Source organism: Plectropomus leopardus, chromosome 20 (assembly GCF_008729295.1).
Source record: "Plectropomus leopardus isolate mb chromosome 20, YSFRI_Pleo_2.0, whole genome shotgun sequence".
Taxonomy (NCBI): domain Eukaryota; kingdom Metazoa; phylum Chordata; class Actinopteri; order Perciformes; family Serranidae; genus Plectropomus; species Plectropomus leopardus.
In genome coordinates, this window is record NC_056482.1 from 16,350,649 (window position 1) to 16,369,851 (window position 19,203).

The following is a 19,203-nucleotide window of genomic DNA, read 5'->3' on the forward strand; positions in this document are numbered from 1 at the left end:
TAAGTATTGAAAATAACAAAGCAAGTACATCCTGGAAATAACAAAGCAAACAATCAGAATTCTGAGGATTATGAAGTTCATTTCTCCTTAACATGTACACCACCATAAAAATGGAGCCTGCATTACAATTGAAGGAAGGCAAAGTCTTCTTTTTTTTTTTTTTTTTACAACTTAAAGAATTTAAAGAACCGAAAAAAAGTATTCTCTCCTCTGATTAATTTATTCATATATACATAACAATAATAATAATAATAATAATAATAAAATAATATAACTTTATTTGTATAGCACCTTTTCAAAACAAACTTTATAAAGTGCTTTACAATAAAAACAATAACAAAGCTAAAAAAAAAAGGGTGCAAGATATAAAATAAGTTAAAATAAATATAAAAAAATAACAATAAATACCATTAGTAAAGAAAAAGCCAAACAATAAAAGTGAGTCTTAAGAGGCAATTTAAAAGAGGTCACTGAGTTTGCACAGCTGAGGGGCCCAAATTGAAAAGCTTGGTCGGGATTTTGAAACCAGTGAAATTTGAAAAGAAATATTAAAAAACTCAAATAAAGTAAAGATATCACCCAAAAAATAACCACTTGTAAGGACTTAAACTGTCATTTGAGTTGAGACGTGTTTTTGACTGACGTGAGACTTGGACTTGTCCCTGTAGACTTGCAGATAGTCAATGAGCATCATGTCATTAGGTGCCAGCCGCCGTTGGAATAAATCCCACTTCCCGGTCACCACAGACCAGAGAGGGGCACTGACAGGCGCATGCGCAGTGTGGGTGTCAGCGGGTTGGTTGGGCTTGTGTTTACAGCTCGGCTGGATGCTGTTGGCTGCTGATGTTCTTGGGAAAGTGCAATGTTGTGCCAGCCGCCGTTGGAATAAATACAACAGTGGGAACAAAGGTAAGCTGTTTTGCACTTGCACACGCTTTTAACATCAACGTTTAACGCGGCTGTTCCCACAGTTACGAACAACATACCCGTTTGTTGGCTCTAACTGCCAGGGTAGCATGGCTAGCAGGCGTTAGCTAACCAGCTACATACAGTAATGGCCTGTTTCAAGGCTGTACCGAGGGCCAGTTAGCGGTAATTCACCAAATTACTGCGAACACTTTCGCACGGCAGTTTTCTTTTTAGTGACGGAACAGTTTCGCCTGCTGGTCACTGTTTGGTTTAACATTTTTGTCGGACTTTGAATCGATGACTGCTAGTAGCTATCTTTGCTAACGTAAGGCATGTTTGCATGGGCTAACTGGGGCAGTAAGTTAACACCAGAGCTTGCTACATCAGGTTCGCCCAACGTTTTTCATTAAAAAATACAATATGAATCGTTACTTAAGTTATCTATTAAAGAGATGTGCTGTTTGAAATGTATCGAGGCCTTATGAATCTTATCAAGCTACACTGACATGCAGAAGGTTTACTTGTATCCAGATTAAGTGGTGCACAGGTGAGACCAGAAAGCCAATTAAACCAGTAACGGTGCAGTAGATCTGATTATTAAGCTGCAAATAAACATGCTGGAGTAGCTAAAGGCCACAGTTACATATTAAGCATAACATATTGGTTTTCGTGATTTATTTGACACTGTTAAGCTGGATTTGCTCTGTTTTTCTTTTCAATATATCGCCAACCAAGTGTGTTCACAAGTGGGTGGTATGGTTTAAGGCTACTATACTGAACTTTTTTTGTGTGTAGCATATTTCGTTATTCGGTAATATTTGACATTACAGTGTTGTCATGATACTATGGTTTCTAACTCGGTTCCGATACTCAGGAAAAATACTCCATACTTGATAGCTACAGTTTTTGATACCAAGGTCAAAAGGTAAAAAATACCCAAACGAACAAACAAAAAAAAGCACGTAAAAAATATTTTCATGGAAGTTAAGGGCAATACAAACTACAGGATCAATGACAACAATATTTTGAAGTTGCCTCAGGCAGTGCAAAATATGTGTTATAATGAAATTAAATAAAGAACTGCTATTACATAGGTAAATGAGGTACTGTAATAATAAGACAGAAGTATTTTAATAAAAACAAATGAATGTCTATTAATATAAAGTCGAAGTACTATTATTATAAAGGTAAATAAAGTGCTGTTACTGTAAAATGTAATAAAAAGTTAAATACAGTACTGTTATCATAGAATTAAATAAAGTACTGTTATTACAAAGTTAAATAAATTAGTGTTATCACAATGCACCAATGATCACACATTTTTCCTTGTAACATGGCAGCTTACCACATACATACAAGTTAATTTTGACATGAAATAAAGACAAAGCGGTCTACATAAAAATAGAATAGAAGAAGAAATCAAATCATAAGAGCATTGATAGCTCAATAGCTTGGTTTGGGCTATTTTAACTCACTTGAGTGTTTTATCTTGTATTGTTGTTTGTTATAACAACACAAGATAAAACCATTCATTGTGTTTATATTGGCTTTGACAGTGAATCTTTATTTGAAACCGCCCTTCAGATGCTCGCAGGTGGGAACTTAACATGATTTAAATCTTTCTTTAGTCAAGCACTCTGGCACAATGAGCATTAATCAATGCTGTGTTTTGTTAGTGGAAGTTCTGTTATTGTCACATGATGAGGGAGGGACCAGCAGGGATTGCTTTGAGAAGTCTGGTGGTGTGTGGGTGTATGACATGTCTGCTGTAAAGCATTGCCTGACTTTTTTATGCTGAATGATCCCATTGACACATTTTATCAATCATACTCGTTTGACACAGAAACATTCATAACAAACAAAGATCAATGCTGTGCTACATTTTTAAACTAGCTGTATAAAAAGATGAAAATATCTCCCTGCTCCAACACAGCTGATTCAAATGATCAACTCCTTATGACCTCCTGAAGCTGCTTGATAATGAGCTGATTATTGAATTCAGCTGTGTTGCAACAGGGAGAAATCTAAAACATGCAGGACAAGTGGCACTCAAGGAGAGGTTCAGAAAATGCTGTTTTAGAAGAATATTTCAAGGATACATTTTTTTAATCGAAGCCGTGTGACTGTGATTTAACATTTAAAAAGGGTGTCTCATACAGCCAGGGTTCCCGTAGATCCTTAGTAAGTCTGAAAAGACATTAAATCCATTAGTCTAAGTATAAGGCCTTGATTAGCATTAAAATGTATTTTTCAGTTTGTTTTCTGAAATTGCATTGCAAAAGCAATGTAATGATAATAATTTACCAGATGTCTCTTGCATTAACGTCACCAAATACTCATGTTTTATGTTTCAATATCTATTTCAAAAATGAAATAAAACTTTCCATAACCATAAGTAATGGATGTTGGTTCATGCCTTTTCCCCTTCAATATTGGCTACTGTAAAATTGGTCTTAAATTTTATGTGGCATTTTTAATCGGCATAAATAAAGTTTTGAAAAGTCTTGAATCCCACTTGCCCTAAGCAGTAGGAACCCTGTATACAGCATCCTTCCCAAAAAAAGCTAACTCAACAAACTCTGTGTTTTAGTGTTAACATTACACAGCTCTATTAGTTATTGAGTAGTGCAAGGTGTTCAAAAACAAACTGATATGTTGAGCAAGTAACCCGTTTGTATTGCGTTTTAGTCCGCATTTCTCTCATTTTTCATTGATAGTGAGACAGAGTTAGTAACAGCAGCAACCTAGCTGTCATTAGCTTCGCCTAATGCTTATTGTTTGCCAGAATAGTATTGTTGATGCATTCATTTTTTTCTCTTTGTTAGTTCAAATACTTCCCCACAGTGGATAATGTGCATGGTTAACCGTTTGCAAAACATGCCAACTGTCCCTTCACTTAACTCAGCTCATTGTTCCTGTTCTGTTTCCTGAAACTCAGGTATTACAGTAATACAGGTGACACATGCACAAAAGACACATGACCCAAATTTGTATGTATGCAAATATTTGCTGCAAAACAACAGTCACTGTGTATAAGAGGGAAAAGAACAGTGCTTCAGAGTATTTTCCTACACATTTGGGATAATGCCAACACTATAAAGATACATACATTTTTAATATTGGTCTTAGTACAACAATACTTCTTCAAGCATGCCTGTTTGGAATCAATTGTTTAAAAGCAGACTGCAATTCAGTGGTCTTAATTTAGTTATGAAGTCTAAAGAATTATGGAAACAAGTGCATACATTGCTATTCATTTGATTAAATTTAATACTTTTAAATATATTAACAGTGTTAATTCTTTCAATAAACAGTGAGAGCCAAAGAATGTAGCTTTTGTGGGGGGTTATTATTATTACAAATACAAAGTTTTGGTAGCCTACTATAATAATCAGTTACTTTTTCAGTCCACGAGATACAATTTGCCACAATAAAGATGACTGAGGAGAGATAAACAACCTGAAAACTTTATCTTAGTAGATAAAACAAATAAGTTTTCCTTTGAGGACATGATTTACAGCTGAAAAGGAGGTGATAAATCGGAATATATGGAATCGCAATAGTCAGTATATCAACACATTCAAAATCGCAATAATATCGTATTGTGGGGCCTCTGGTGATTCCTACCTCTAGTAGTTTGTCATTTAATCTCAGCATCTCTATGTCAGCTTCTCCTTTAAAGTCAGCCATGATAAAATACAAAACTTATTTATGTATCAAACAATCAGATACAAAAATCCTGCCTCCTCTACAACAAATCTGTCAAATCTAGAGCCTGATGCACTTTCTTTGGATTCCACTCGTCCCTCTGAGTGCATCCCCTTGTATCCCTCCTATTATAGCTCTATCTGTAATTGAGTGAGTTCTGAGCCCTGAATGCTCTGAAGTCCCAACAACGCCCCTCAGATGCACCTGTCATATGGCGAGCTATTGGAGACTGAATGGCGGCGCTGCTGGCTTCAACTGTAGTGGATTCGTGTTTCCTTACAGTTGCTGTGGACAAAATGAAAGCAGACCATGTGGAGTCTGAATCTGGCAAGAGATATAGAAGTGTAAAGAATTTTTTCTATTCTAATGATACTTAAGTCACAATACAACATTATTGCAATTTTGTTGTGATATGCTGAGCATTGTGATAACATATATTGTGATATATTAAAATTGATAACCTTTTTTCAACTGCAAATTATGTCCCCAAAGAAAACCATGTCAACATGTGTTTTGTTTTCTGTTTATTAATCTCACTTCAGTCATTTTTATCGCATTAAATTGTATCAAGTGGACTTTAAAAGCAGTTGGTTGTATTATTCTAGTACTAACAAAAGTTCGAGTTATAATATTAATAATTTATATAATTTACCCTAAGACTTCAAATAAATGCCTGTCCCAAATAAACGCCTAGTCCCTTTTACTAGCCCGGTATGGCTAAACATTTTGACAAATAAACGCCTGTCTCAAGTAGAAGCCGGCTTGCCATGCAGTTCATCTTTATAGAAGTTCTTTGACTTCCTGCTGGAGTTTACGTTAGTGAGCTTCTTAGATAAAATGTTTAAACTTTTGTTTAGTGGTTTAAGCAAATAATAGCACAGGCTATTAGTTGAAGTTTTATAGTGAAAAAGATACTTGGTGTGTCTGTGTATCACTGAGATATTGCCATGAAAATATACTGCAATACTATGCAATACTGTAGACAAAAGTATTTGGAGTGTCTTTCCAACACTTTCTGTTCAGCTTTATGGAGATGTTTTAGGTTTGACTCAGTGAAACATCAGTTAGATCACCCAGTGACTTTCAGGTGTTCACTTAACATTTAGTCTTCTTGTCTTCTCTCACTCAGTGTGTATTCCTGTTGATTGTTTCTTAAAAACCAGCTGCTATAAATTCAGATCAGAAAAGTCAATGTTTGCTTTAATGATATTTAATGACTTTCCCTGAGACACACTGTTTATATAGCCTGTATTTAAAATGAATAAATTCCCTTCAAATTATTCAGACCTCAAATCATCACCCCAGGAGGCCTAGAACTTTAATCAGTATTATGAATCGCTGACTGCTAATTCATTATTTTTGTATTTGAATTTTCAGATTTGTAGGAAGCTTATCTGTGGGCTGGTTGTTTAGATTTTGTGATTTGACAAATCTGTGACAATTATGTTCTCATCTGAGATACTTTCTGACCAGTTGTAGTGGCAAGCAGTTTATTTTTTAATATATGTGTGTGTGCAGACAAACCTGCAACACCCACAAATGTTCTCTCCATGTTTTTCAGTTCCTTTCATAATCACAGTTCATCCATGGTACATCTTGAACACACAGGTGGTCCTTTAAATCGTAATTTAATATGGTGTAAAAACACAAAGTAGTTCATAATTCATGGGTTAGAAATGAGATATTCATGACCTCACTGTTGTTGGCCACTTTTGTTCATTTTAAAATAAGATGAAAGTCACAAAATTACATTGTATTTTCAGAGCAAAACAACCAATGTCTTTTATTTTGCTCAATTCAAATAAAACAGCTATATAATAAACCTATTTTCTTTCAGCTGCATGTTAACCTTGTATCAGTGACATTTGCTGCTTTTGTTTCTCATTTCTAAACACATAACAGCCTTAACAACTGTTTGTTGTTGGAGCATATACCCACTTAAACACACAGGTGTCAAATTTCCTTTATAAGCCATAGTTCTGTTCTTTATAAACCAGCAGAGATGCACCACTGCTAAATAAACCCCTGAATAGCCACACAGTGCGCAGCTCAGTATCTCACAGTGGAGGGGTTTGTTGCAGCCAGTGCTCCATTTCAGAAGTTAAAGGCAGGCCTGCAATGAGCCATTGCGTTTTTTTTCTGAGTCATGTGAGATTGTTTTGTTGTTGAGTGTCAGACATGCAGAGGTTTCATCCCGGAACTGGGAGTCTGTGCTCTGCTGGGGATGTGAGTTCACATAATTATTTGATGATCACACAGTACAAATAAGCTGTAGATTAGGGACAGCATCTGTGTGTGTTTCAGTGATTTGTACAATCACTGACTTGCTCATTTAGAGGGCCCATCCTATTCTCTCTTGCCTTTTGCACCGTACCTTGTGACTCAGCTTGTGTTAATTCTGTCATTCTTTCTTCCATTCCTTTCGTTTCTCCCTGCTATCTCTGCCTGGCTGAAATCACTGCTGTGAGGCGAGTCGAAAGGGACTGTGTTGCAAGCCTGAATGCTCTCTGGCTGTGTCTGGCTGTGTCTTCCTCTCCCTTGTGAGGTGCACGCAGGGCCCAGCTGGCAGCCCAGAACAGCCTGTTCAGCTGGAGAGTAGTTGGGATGCAAAAAAAAAGAGAAAAGACAGGCATAGTACATGGATTGACATAAGATATACATGTTACAGATTTCAATACTTTGCACCTGTTTTTAACTTTGGCCAAGGTCCCCAAATTAAAGTGCACTCTGCCTCATCCATTGCAGGACACACCCCGAGTACACCAACCTAACTGCTGTTATCTTTTTGCGTATCAGCTGGTTTGGTGAAGCTCAGCCCCACCACACCAGATGACTAAGTTTGAAATCTTGAAAAGTACAGTGTAGTGCCTGTCTGATTACATCTTGTTAGTAAATGTGATGCTGTTCATTTTTAAACTTGTCATGGACAAAGAAACTCAATATCACAAAAAAATTGAACAGCTAATGCGATTGCATCTAAACCTATGAAATAGAGCTGAAACAATCAGTAAATTGATAAACCAGCTTCTCTCATGTAAAGATTTGCAGTTTTCCTTTGCCATAAATGATAGTTAATTGTATATGTTTTGGCTTGGGACAGTTGGTTAGACCAAAGAAGTCTAATTACATACAAGTATATGTAAAAATGACCCTACTTCTCACTTATTATTTCAAAAATTTACTTAGTGACTTTATTGTCTCAACATGCAGAATATCGGTCATTGACGTACCTTTTAGTGGTTTTAGCCTGATGTGGCTACTTTTCGCGGTGGCAGTAGGGCCTACTGCTCACTGCGTTGCGTGTGTGCTTTGTGCTAACATTAACTGCTATTAGTGGCTGAGCGAGAGTCCATCGATGCACAGCAGTTTTCTTCTTCTTTAGCTTGGGGTGTGTCTGTTACTGTGCTACTAGTTAAGTTGCTAATGCAAGTCTGTAGCTGCGCAGCGACTCACTCTGGCTGGGGGGACAAATTTCCTTTGTGCTATTGATTTAGCTGCTAACAAGAGTGTCTGGCTTCCCAACATTCATTTTCGTCTTTTCGTTTATATTGAGTGTCTTCACATCTCAACCTTCTTGTACAAAAGTAGTCACTCATGACTCAAAAAAAAAGTAAAAAAAAAAATATGATGGTCAAGGCTTCAAAAAGGTAGTCCACAAACTAGTAGGTGACGTAAAAGTGGCTGTGTCCAGTTCCAAGTCGAAGTCAGAGGATAGAATATGGGGAAAATGTTTATCAAGAATTTTACAAAAAAAAAGATTTAAAACAAAAAATGAAACAGAAACAAGATGAGGAAGAGAGAGGGTGTGGCTGCAGACATAAATAAATGGGAACGAAGAAGCAGTCTACTGCTCGTATCATCTGTAATCCACAACAAGCTGGTGTTGTCAAGCACAGTGCAATGAAATAAATGTAAGAAGTGTGATTTAGTTGAAGTTCAAGAAAACTCTCAAATGTAGAAATGTCCTCCAATTTAAGACATTTAGGAATGTTTTAAGCCTTTAGATAGGAAGTTCTGTTGCTAAACTTGTTACCTCAGAAGCGTGATAGGCAATGGATTGTGTGTCTTGCTGGAAATGTACCAAGGCACTGAAAAGGTTGATAACGAACAGTGTAGCTTGGCATGAGCAGGCAGAGGGCTGTTGCTGAGGCTCGGGAGGAAAGCAGGGTGACAAGGCAACCATTATAAGCCTGTCAGAGCCGCCAGCTAGTCAAAGACATTGAGTATGAGGTTTGTGTGTGCGCATGCACATGTGTGCCTGTGGGTGAGTGCTTATTTGTGTTCATAATACAGCTGCTTGTGTGTGTGTGTAGGGTATAAGTGAGCCAGCATGAAACAGTACTTTCTTTTCTGGATGCATTTGTGCGTCTAGGCCCGACTGCATAGGTTGGTAGAGTTTTTAGCTGCTAGAAACATGATTGAATTAGTGAGGCCATCCTTCTCACATAGCACCACACTTTGTGAAGTCTCAGCATTGCTCTCTGGTGAAATGATTGACTCTGGGGTTATAGGTAGTGATCTACTTGAATTAAGGTTTATGGTGGCCAGAAAAGGGGATTGGCTACTGTCTCATTTGTTTTCTAAACACAGTATTTTACTGAGATTTCCATGTTTCTCTTGGGGCAGGTTAGTTATTAACTGCCATAATTTAAGTATTAGGACTATGTAAACGTGAAAAAGACACTAGAAACTCAAAGTTCATCAACACAAAATCTGAAGAAGAACTAGACTAACAACTCAGAGGACACGTGTGCTAAAAATGGAAAGCAGCTGCCTTTGAGCCAAAAGTAGAGTAAACATCTGCATGTCTCTTCAAGATTAAAAGCCTGAGAAGATCAGAAGGAGGATGTTGAGAAATGCAAATTTCCCTCTTAGATTTGATTACTTTGCCAGATTCGTTTTTCTCTTTTAGACTGGTTGGTTTACTATTGTATATCAACTATACCCTGAACTTTGTATTTTATGTGTATGAAGAAATTTGTACACACCAACACAATCTTGAGAAGAAGTTTAATCAGAGGTTATAAGATGAGTTGTCACTTATCACTGATTTATATTTATGCAACATTATCTGGTAACCATGGTAACTTGTGTGCACAAAAGTGCTGGGCTTTTCGATGATGTTGGGAAGTGACAAGGAGGTAAACTATGGTGTGTTGGGCCTGTGTGCTCTGAGTCTTGTAGCAATTCCACATTAAAACATTGAGAGACAGTTAACTCTTGACAGGATGCTCTTCTAATTCTTAAGCTCCTTGTAACACTAAGGGTAAAGAGACAGGACGTAAAGGAGGCTTAAAGTAATGAGTCGAGGCTCATTAGTATGGGGATCACTGTTATACACTTTTAATGGACTTAATGAATTGACAAAGTACAAAGTCATATATTAGCACAGCTGTTTTAAGAGCTTTTGACATTATTAATCGGGGAGAATCCCACTAAGGCTTGTCAGTTTACTGAATTTTACTTTCAGTTATGATTTTGGCTTCCAGTGATTATGAAAACAAGATAATCAAGATGAAATGAATATTTTGATATTTTGTATTCAGTTTCTCGGTGATGTTCTCATCTGTTCTTGAGGTACAAACCCAGCGCAGCTCTTTCCTCTATAGCCATGTGCTCAGTGTTGCCAACTTGGAGACTTTCCCACTAGATTTAGTGACTCTTCAGAACCTCTTAGTAATTTTATTCTGAAAAAGTAAAAGATTTTTCAGACCATCAGGGAAAAATATATTCCCTCTCCTTTTTTTAAGTTTGATAAATACATGATGTCTCCAAAGTTAATCGGTAACCATGTCAAATAATCATGATCTCAGTATTAATCAAAATTATGATTTTAGCCATAATCAAGCAGCCCTAATACACATGCTAACGTACATGTTAGGATGGTTACCAGTCCTTATCAGTTATAAGATTGCTTTCTGAAAAGATTTCACAATAACAAGATGGATTTGTTAAGATTCAAGCTTTTGAAATCATGCTAAAATTACATCTGCTATTATAAAATCCTGTGGTTGGTTTGTTTGCTCCACCCCAGAATTCAATCGACAGCTTTCACACCAGGCCAAAGGAACTGGGCAAACAAACCTGAGTCAGTGTTTAACCAATTCAAATGCGTTAGGTTTGAAAGCGCCCTTATGGGAATCAAGATTGAGATTGTTTAACACAAAATTCAGAGGTCAAAGGATTACACTTTTCTGCTCTATCTGAGGCTACAGTTTCACAGTAAAAGTGGCCATGTGAGATCATTGTACGCTATGACCCTGTCTCTCAAGTCCAGTTTTTGCAATACAAGTGAAAAACAACACCCAGGACTTCAGGGTGAATAATACCAGTCGCTCATTTTCTCAGTTTGCTTTGAAAAGATAAAGAGAACAAGCTAAGCTGTCAGTTTATGTTTCTCAGTTTGTGTTTTGAAGCCTCATAATAACATTCATATCAGCACAAGATGTAAAACCTTTTAGTCACACACACACACACACACACACACACACACACACACACACACACACACACACACACACAGACGTACTAATATATTCTTGGTTAGTATAACAATGTTATCATCAGTAATGCACATTATTAACTGCTTTGACCTTTCTGCTGTAGACCTTTTTTCCTATTACTTTTCCATTGTTGGACCTGCTTTGAATAGGAAGGGCGGTGTTTGACAGGAGAGCAAAGTGGAAGCAACTGAAACCTTTAGAAAAATGTAGGAGTGCAAGGGCAGCCCTTATTTGAGAGGAATAAGGGCTGAGAAAACAGGAGATTGCAGGGGGATAGATAAGGACAGCATGAAGAAGAAAAGAGTAGAGACGAAGGGAGAGAGATGGGAGAGAATGAAAAGCAGTGGAGAGGGGGAACAGCCAGAAATAGCTTGTTATGGCCTTTTGTTGAACCTCTGCCAGAACCTTCTGTTGCGCCTTTCTTCCTGTGTTACACACAATGCCACCTCCCTTTTTCCTGAGTTGCCTCATGCCCTAACTGTAGAACTTTACCTAATTTTGCTTGTAAAACATAATTTTATCTCTTATTATCATACCTAAACTCATATATAGACACTAAAATGCTAATGTTGATGCTGAAGTCAGTTTTGACTTTAACACTTAAGGTAAAAGTGAAAATATTTTTTATTTTTTCTAGCTTTCCTATACCTATTACAAACTCTACTTTCTCTTTTCCAGTCTTTTCTTCCAGCTCGGTCACCAGGAGAAAATGTTTGCATTGCATATTTCTGCAAATCAACTATAAGTTACGTTGATGTAGTGATGACCTCACTTGGTCATCAGGAGGTGCAGGGGATGGTAGGTGTCATGTTTACACAGGGAGACGCCTGCAAAGCTGCAGACCAATGTTTGAGACCATCAAACTAAAAACTGGGTTATTATAAATGTTAATGTTGTAAATGTTTTCCCACCAGCAATGGTGCCACAGAAAGTGGTTGTTTAATATGGAGACATTGCTCTGTCTCCTGCCGGGTTAGTGCCACAAACAGTGAATGTTTTTTACCAAGACAATGATGCACTTTCTGCTGGGATGCTGCCAAGAAAAGTGGTTGTTTCTACACAAACATCACTGTGTTTCATGCCTGGATATTGGCATGAAAAGTAATTGTTCTTACTGAGATATTGCTGCATTTCCTGCCAACGTAGTACCACAAAAAGTGGCAATCAGGTGAAGTCAGTCTTGTGCCATCAAAAATGTGTATTTTAGGTCAAAACAAGATTTTTTCTGAACTGTGACCAAGTTGCTTTTGTGCATAAACCTAACCACATGTTAACCACAACATTGTTATAACGTAAAGAAATGTGAAGTTTCATGTAACAAATCTGTGGTTTGCATAAACTTAGATGCCAACATTACTATTGGCTTGTTTCTCCATTCATAAGGTATCCTCACAAAGACATTTTGAGAATGTGCTCAGTTTTGCTCACTAATTTTAATAGTTAGACAAAGTCAGTAGAAATGCTATCTTTAAATTTTATTGATTGTTGTTGGAGGGAGCTGGAGTAAAAGCCAGAGCGAGGGATGAGCGGATGATGTGCAGTGTTTCCCACAGGATCTGGGTTATTTGTAGTTGTGGTGTCAGGCCAGGAGAACAGCCAGGCACTGATGAGTACATGCAATGCAATTAGCACATTCAGTGCATTGCTCTTTTTGTGCATTTGGGTAATATATTTCTGGTGTACATGTCTGATGTGGTGATGTGTGACCACAATTTAATCTTTGTAGGTACAATACTGACATGAAATAGATGGATGCCTGTGGCAAGCTGGCTTGTTCCCTAATTCCTCACTTTCATATGCATGTTTATTTTTCAAAATGACACTTGCATCACCATGGCTTTGCATTGATCAAGCTATTTTGCAAATACGGCTTCTTTATTGTGCTGAGATAGACACATTTGCAACACATGACTTTACACATGACATTACTTCTTCATTGTAGCGTGCTCTCTTGTCTAGCACTTTAACTTGAAGTGAGCTTTTTTTTTAAACATTTCTTTTGCCCCCTCTTTTTTTCTCTAAATGCCCCCTCTCTTTAGGTTTCTAAAGCTTCCTCAGAGTTTCCTAAAGGTGTTTCAAAGACCTCTAAAAGAGAATTGTAAATGGTTTTATACCATTATATGAGAGGGATAGTTTCTAATAAGCCAAGTTTCCAGTTGCATTTAAAGATGCCTCATGAATTTCATCACCTCATAACTGTTTTCTGCTTCTTTTCTTTTTTATTTATTTTTTCTTTTTCTAGGTGATTTTGCTCATCATCTCCCACCACTCTCGCCTCCCGTCTTCCATTCATGAGCAGCGTGGCTGAGTTTAACAGCGGCAGCCATGGATGACAAGGGCTCGGTGGGGAAGATTAGCGTGTCTTCGGACTCAGTGTCCACTCTCAACAGTGAGGACTTTGTCCTTGTGTCCCGGCTGGGGGACGAGACACCCTCCTCCACTAATAATGGTAGTGATGACGAAAAGACAGGACTGAAGGTAAGGATGGTTGGGTGTAGGTATGGACGGAAGTACAAAGGAGAGAAGGGAGGCTTCAGAGCTGTACTGGTCAGAGTCTGAAAGTCTGTTGACGTTTACTGCCACTTGAATAGTGCATAAAAAATATGTTACTTAATGTGATCTTCATGACTATGCTCAGTACTGATAATAGTCACAATCTGGTCCTGATAACATAAGAAAAATTACAGCTACTGTGCTAGTAGGAGGCCAGAGTGTGCTGCAGATTTAGTTATGTCAAATAAGCACTCTTTTTGTAATAGTTAAAACTGATTTAGGTTAGGGCTGGGCGATATGACAAAAAAAAGGCAATATTTTTAGGCTGTATCCTGATGCACAATAGGTATTTTATTTTGAAATCTCCCCTAAACTATTTTAGACTACTAAAATACAAAATTATGAAAAGAACTACAGTTACAATGGAGTGAAATAAAGTAGCAACTGCCATATAATACAGTTAAATAAGGTACTGCTATAATAAAGTTTAATAAAATATTGTTATTATCAGGTTAAATAAAACACTGTTATAGTAAAATGAAATAAAGTATTTTTATAATTAGATAAAGCAAGCTGGTGCCTTTATTTTGAAGGACCCAGCTGTCTTGGGCTCACGAGTACTCGTAAGATGTTTTCACTGTGAAATTGAAGCTTCCTGTCAACAGTTAGATGTCAGCACTGCCACACTTTTAAATGTTAGGATTCTTCACTGTGAGCTGGCAAGAAACTAACAGCTCTCCAGTCAATATATTATAAAGATTTGCTAGTTGCACTGGTGCTCCGTGGTCACTCAGTAATCGTGATCAGAGTCGCAGACAAAAATGCACACTTGACCTGCTCACCTGCTATTGTTAAACTCGTTTATTTTTACTGCACCGCTGTTAAGCTTTAAGATTCAGTCACTGTAAGCTGGAAACAAACTAACAGCTCTCCAATCAATATATTAGTAGTATTTGCAAGTTTCAGTGGTGCTCCAGGAGAGAGCAAGAGAACCAAACGCCATAGAGCAAATCTCATGTTCATTGCGTTAAAAAGATTATGCGACAGTTTCTAGTCGATGTTTGTGTTTTGGTCATTTTATATTTCCCATGTGGGACAAGTCATGATTCATTGAGTATATTCGATATATCGCCCCCCCTAATTTAGGTGATGTATCTCAGGACCCACAGCATGATTTACCAAAACGTCTTGATATTCATTTCATCTTTACCTATTTGTCGCACATGTAACTTGATAAAGTTGCAGGTCAGGGGTCACAATCCATACTTATCACATCGTCAACAGGTTGTGTTCATGACAGCTCTTGTCCATCTTTTTAAACATGCAGTTTCACACTCTAACCATGAGGCTAACCATGTCTTGTTTTGCTTTTTCCCACATTCTCACTCTACGGTCTTCTCATAGTTGGTCTTAGATTTGTGTGTTTTATCTGTGAGTGTCTGTTTCCATTTGCTTCATATAGTAAAGGGAGCCCTTAAATTGTTGCACATCGCCAGACATTGGGAGTACATTGTTGCTGGCTTTAATTGTAGTAAAGAACTTTTTTGTTTTCCTAAGTGCTTCCTCTGTAAATGGTGGGTATGATTTAAATAGTATGGGATAGTGGAAAGAAGGGTGTCATCCTTGCAAATCATGCAACCGAAGAAAACACTTTGTATATCTGTGGGTGAGCTGAAAGTGTAGGAAAAATCAGTTGATATTTTACCAGTTTGTCATTCAGCATCTGCAAAGCTGAATACTTTACTTTGGGAGAACCTCTGCAGTCAGTCAGCTGCTTCTGTAAGTATACAGCTTGTGCTATTGTACCACAGTATGTCTGACATATAGTACGCCCTCTGCGCTTCAGTTAGCAGTCACTCAGCAGATATTAGTTGACAAACAGTGTGGCGATGCAGCTGTGAGTGCTTTGAACTCATTGTCATGGAAAGTAATGGTGTTTTGTGACTAGGGCGTGGTCTCTACAAACAGAATGAAGACTTTTGGAGGAAATGTAGCTGCTAGCCACCATCCTGTGTGTGTCCCTGATGGGTTTAGGTTTCGCTCCTCTCCTCTCCTCTCTCCTCTCCTCTCCTCTCCTCTCCTCTCCTCTCCTCTCCTCTCCTCTCCTCTCCTCTCCTCTCCTCTCCTCTCCTCTCGCCTCGCCTCGCCTCGCCTCTCTCTCTCTCCTCTCCTCTCCTCCTCTCCTCTCCTCTCCTCTCCTCTCCTCTCCTCTCCTCTCCTCTCCTCTCTCTCCTCTCCTCTCCTCTCTCTCTCTCTCCTCTCCTCTCCTCGCCTCTCCTCTCCTCTCTCTCTCCTCCTCCTCTCCTCTCCTCTCTTATTTCAGTTTACTAGTTATAACACTTCCTTTTGTTACATTTACTTGACTGGATGGCGTGTTCGTACTGTCTCCATCAGTGTATGTCATTACTGTACTGTACCTGTTTCCTTGTAAAATAAAAAATCATTCACTTGATGTTGCAAAGTTACCAGAAGATGGCGCCAGCAGAGCATTGATGTTGCATAATCAGTTGATAGGGGGAGGTCACGCTATGGGTTGTGCTTGGAAATGAGAGAATACAGATTTGCACAAGTACAAATCGCAATTATTTTGATTGAAAACTGAGTTGAGGTATCAGTTTTTGTGCAGCCTAGAGGCAGCTGTCTGCCTGATGTTGGACGGAGGAGAAGCGGTACCCTACACACATCCACTGTTCTCAATACGTAGTGGTGAAATCACGCCATTCACTGACACTTGGTCATCCAGACATCATGTATTGGTTCTCGCCAACACACTCTTGTGCACATTTCCCTCCCAGTCAGCCCATCCGGTCAGAGAGGAGTCAGTATGTCTAAACTTGTTGTTTGTTATGCAGGTGATTTCTGAGGAAGGGGTCAGCTTTAAGGTCAGTCTCTTCTCTCACAATCCTTCCTTTCCTTCTCTTTGTATCTCTTTCTTGCTTGTATCTCTCTATTTTACTCTCTTTCTGTGATGTGATTCCGTGGTGATTCTGTTTGTGATTATTTGTGCTCTCTTTGCCGGCTGTTGAGTGAGCCAGTCTTTTTTAACACCTAGTTTTTGATGACGTTAGTGATAGACATTCTCACATATAGGACTGTAGTTGTAGCTGACAATTTCCCCAGGCTTTTAGCACTACCTGTAAATCCCAACGCCGACCACAGTTGCACAGTGACGCAGTTGTGTCAAATGTGTGAACCCAAATGTAGAATTGATAGCTGTTTTACATCCATCTTGAAATTATACTCCTTTTTTCCCTTATATGGCTCTAGGGCTATGAACGCAGATGCTGTAGCAGTAGTCTCCATCCTGCTCTAGACAATTGCTTAAGTTTAACTGCACTGAACAAATTTACCTGCAAGGCAAAGATATTATGTATGGCTATCTAAACATGGAAAGCCTACCTGGAAAATTTTACCTGAATAGTCTACCATGCAATAATAACCAATACAATTAAGGTTGAAAAATCTTAAAGGAAAAAGGAAAACTTGTCCCCCAAAATTTGCATTATATATCAATCACTCACCCAGTGATGCGTTGATTTTGTGAAGACAACTTTGTTTTTCTTGCATGCCTCCACAATGAATAAAGAATCCAAAAAACAGAGAATATTCTTGATGAATTAAAGTCATAGACGACTGCATATTGTAACAGGAAAACTACATCAAAACATCCATTTACAAACTCAGACAATTTTCGCAGTATAATTCAAGTCTCATTCTAGCAGTTGCATGCTCAGTACTTTCCAAACAAGTACATTATTGTTAAAACAGTAGTACTTAAAACTGAGCTGAAAATGAAACTTATCTATGCTCTTTTTAAACTCCACCAACAAAAACAGTAATCCTGTGTTACCTTTCAGAACACAGGAGCTGCTGGTCTACCACTGCCTCATTCAGTTAGTTAATTTGTGTTTTTGTATGACTTTGGTGTTTTAAAGACTTAGTTTGCATTAGTGATGGTCACACAATTACACAAGCAAACTAACTGATATGGCATTGGTATACCAGAAGCTTCCATGTTCAGCGAGTAAAATGATTATTATTGTCCATGGCTTTGAGGAGAGCATAGATAGTTTCACTTTCAGTTCTGTTTCCCATCAGAAGGGACTGTCTGTTTGGGAAGTACTGAGCATATGATTGGATAAATGAGACTTGGCGAATGACTTGTGTGAGTGTTTGTGAACTGACGTTTTGATATAGTTTTTCTGCTGGGTTTTTTTTTCTGGTTTTTTTATTCTTCATTCACCAGAGGCATGTGAGAAAAAGACTGTTTAAATTATGAGTTCAATGTAGCACAGGCTGAGTAACTGGTGCACAAATGATCATTTTTGGGGTGAAGTATTCCTTGAATTGTATGTTCTTTTCCTTTATGCTCAACACAGCATTGTCCTCTGCAGCTTAAGTATGTTCTCCACTTCTTACCTAACATACGCTGCTGCCACAGCAGGCAGCAAGAAGGGGCGTTGCCACCTTTTGTGGCACCTCATGGTTTGTCCGGCCTTAAGTTTGCTCTTTAAATTGCTATTTGTTACCTTGAAAAAAACTCCCACAATTCGTGTTGGCATGGCTCATCTAATGTCTTGATGCAGGTGTTTGCACAACTCAAACTCACATGTCTACTAATCACTAATATTGGATGAAATGTAATGAAGATATATCTCTTAAACTCCAACATGAAACAAGGCATCTCTCCTTTGTAAACACACTGCAATCACTTAAAATGAATGAGAAAAAATCAGTGTAGAGGGCACAGCCAATGCTGTATGAGAAAATATTATCTTAGTTTCAATATGTTAGGGTGATTACTTCAGTGATTTTGTTTGGAAAAAATGTGCTTGTGTTTTATTGTTTGTTTTTTATACAAGATGTGTTGCTTTATATGCTTCCTTTTGTCCCTGCTCCTCGGTGTGGTTGTGTTTATGTCTGTTTCTGTGTGTGCGAATGCATGTGTTTCTCCTCCTCCTCTGTGTGTGTGTGTATCAGATTGTGGGGAATGGAAGTGAGCAGCAGCTCCAGAGGGAGTTAGAAGATGTCCTTATGGACCCATCGGTAGCTGACACTGGGCTCAGATCAGACGCAGGAATGGACAGCATTGGCGGGGGCGACCATTGCCCTCTTCCCACTACAGCGTCGCCTGTACCGCCAGGCTCTGACCCTCTGAGCGCACCACCACCCAAGCTGGAGATGGTCCTTCCTGTTCAGACAGCTCAGGAGAGTGAGCTGAATGAAAGGTCTTACCGAGGTGAGCTTGGATGGGACTATTTTTTATCCCCTTTTCTTGTGACTGTTGAAGCTGACACAATGGCTCTTATCTCCAGCTTAAAGGTGTGTTTCTAAGTCATTCAGAGTGATAATCACAGAAATACCCTGGTTTCTTAATCATACAGTTTACTCTGAGTCTTTCCACTTCCCTCACTGCCTCTTTTTTATCATTGTAGCAGATGGCTCTTGCCATTTTCTTTTCATTTACCTTTCACCCCTTTGCATTTGTTACATGAATTTCACTTATTCATACAGCTGCTCTTACTATCTCTCCTCCTACTATATAGAAAATCATAATAGGAGTTTTAAAATAATCCCCCCTTTGCCTTTA

At 38.4% G+C, this 19,203-nt stretch overlaps 1 protein-coding gene across 2 annotated transcripts in view; it reads left to right on the forward strand.

The window, feature by feature from the left end:
* Positions 1-811: 811 nt before the first annotated feature.
* LOC121959816 (rab GTPase-activating protein 1) overlaps positions 812-19,203 on the forward strand; it is a 91,178-nt gene continuing 72,786 nt past the window's right edge. The window contains exons 1-4 of one of the 2 annotated variants that reach the window (XM_042509320.1): positions 812-909; positions 13,363-13,598; positions 16,466-16,495; positions 18,594-18,852. In XM_042509320.1, the coding sequence (XP_042365254.1) occupies positions 13,446-13,598; positions 16,466-16,495; positions 18,594-18,852 (442 nt within the window). In that variant the 5' untranslated portion in view covers positions 812-909; positions 13,363-13,445. The remainder of the gene's footprint in view (positions 910-13,362; positions 13,599-16,465; positions 16,496-18,593; positions 18,853-19,203) is intronic. The other variant, XM_042509321.1, reaches the window with a different exon arrangement.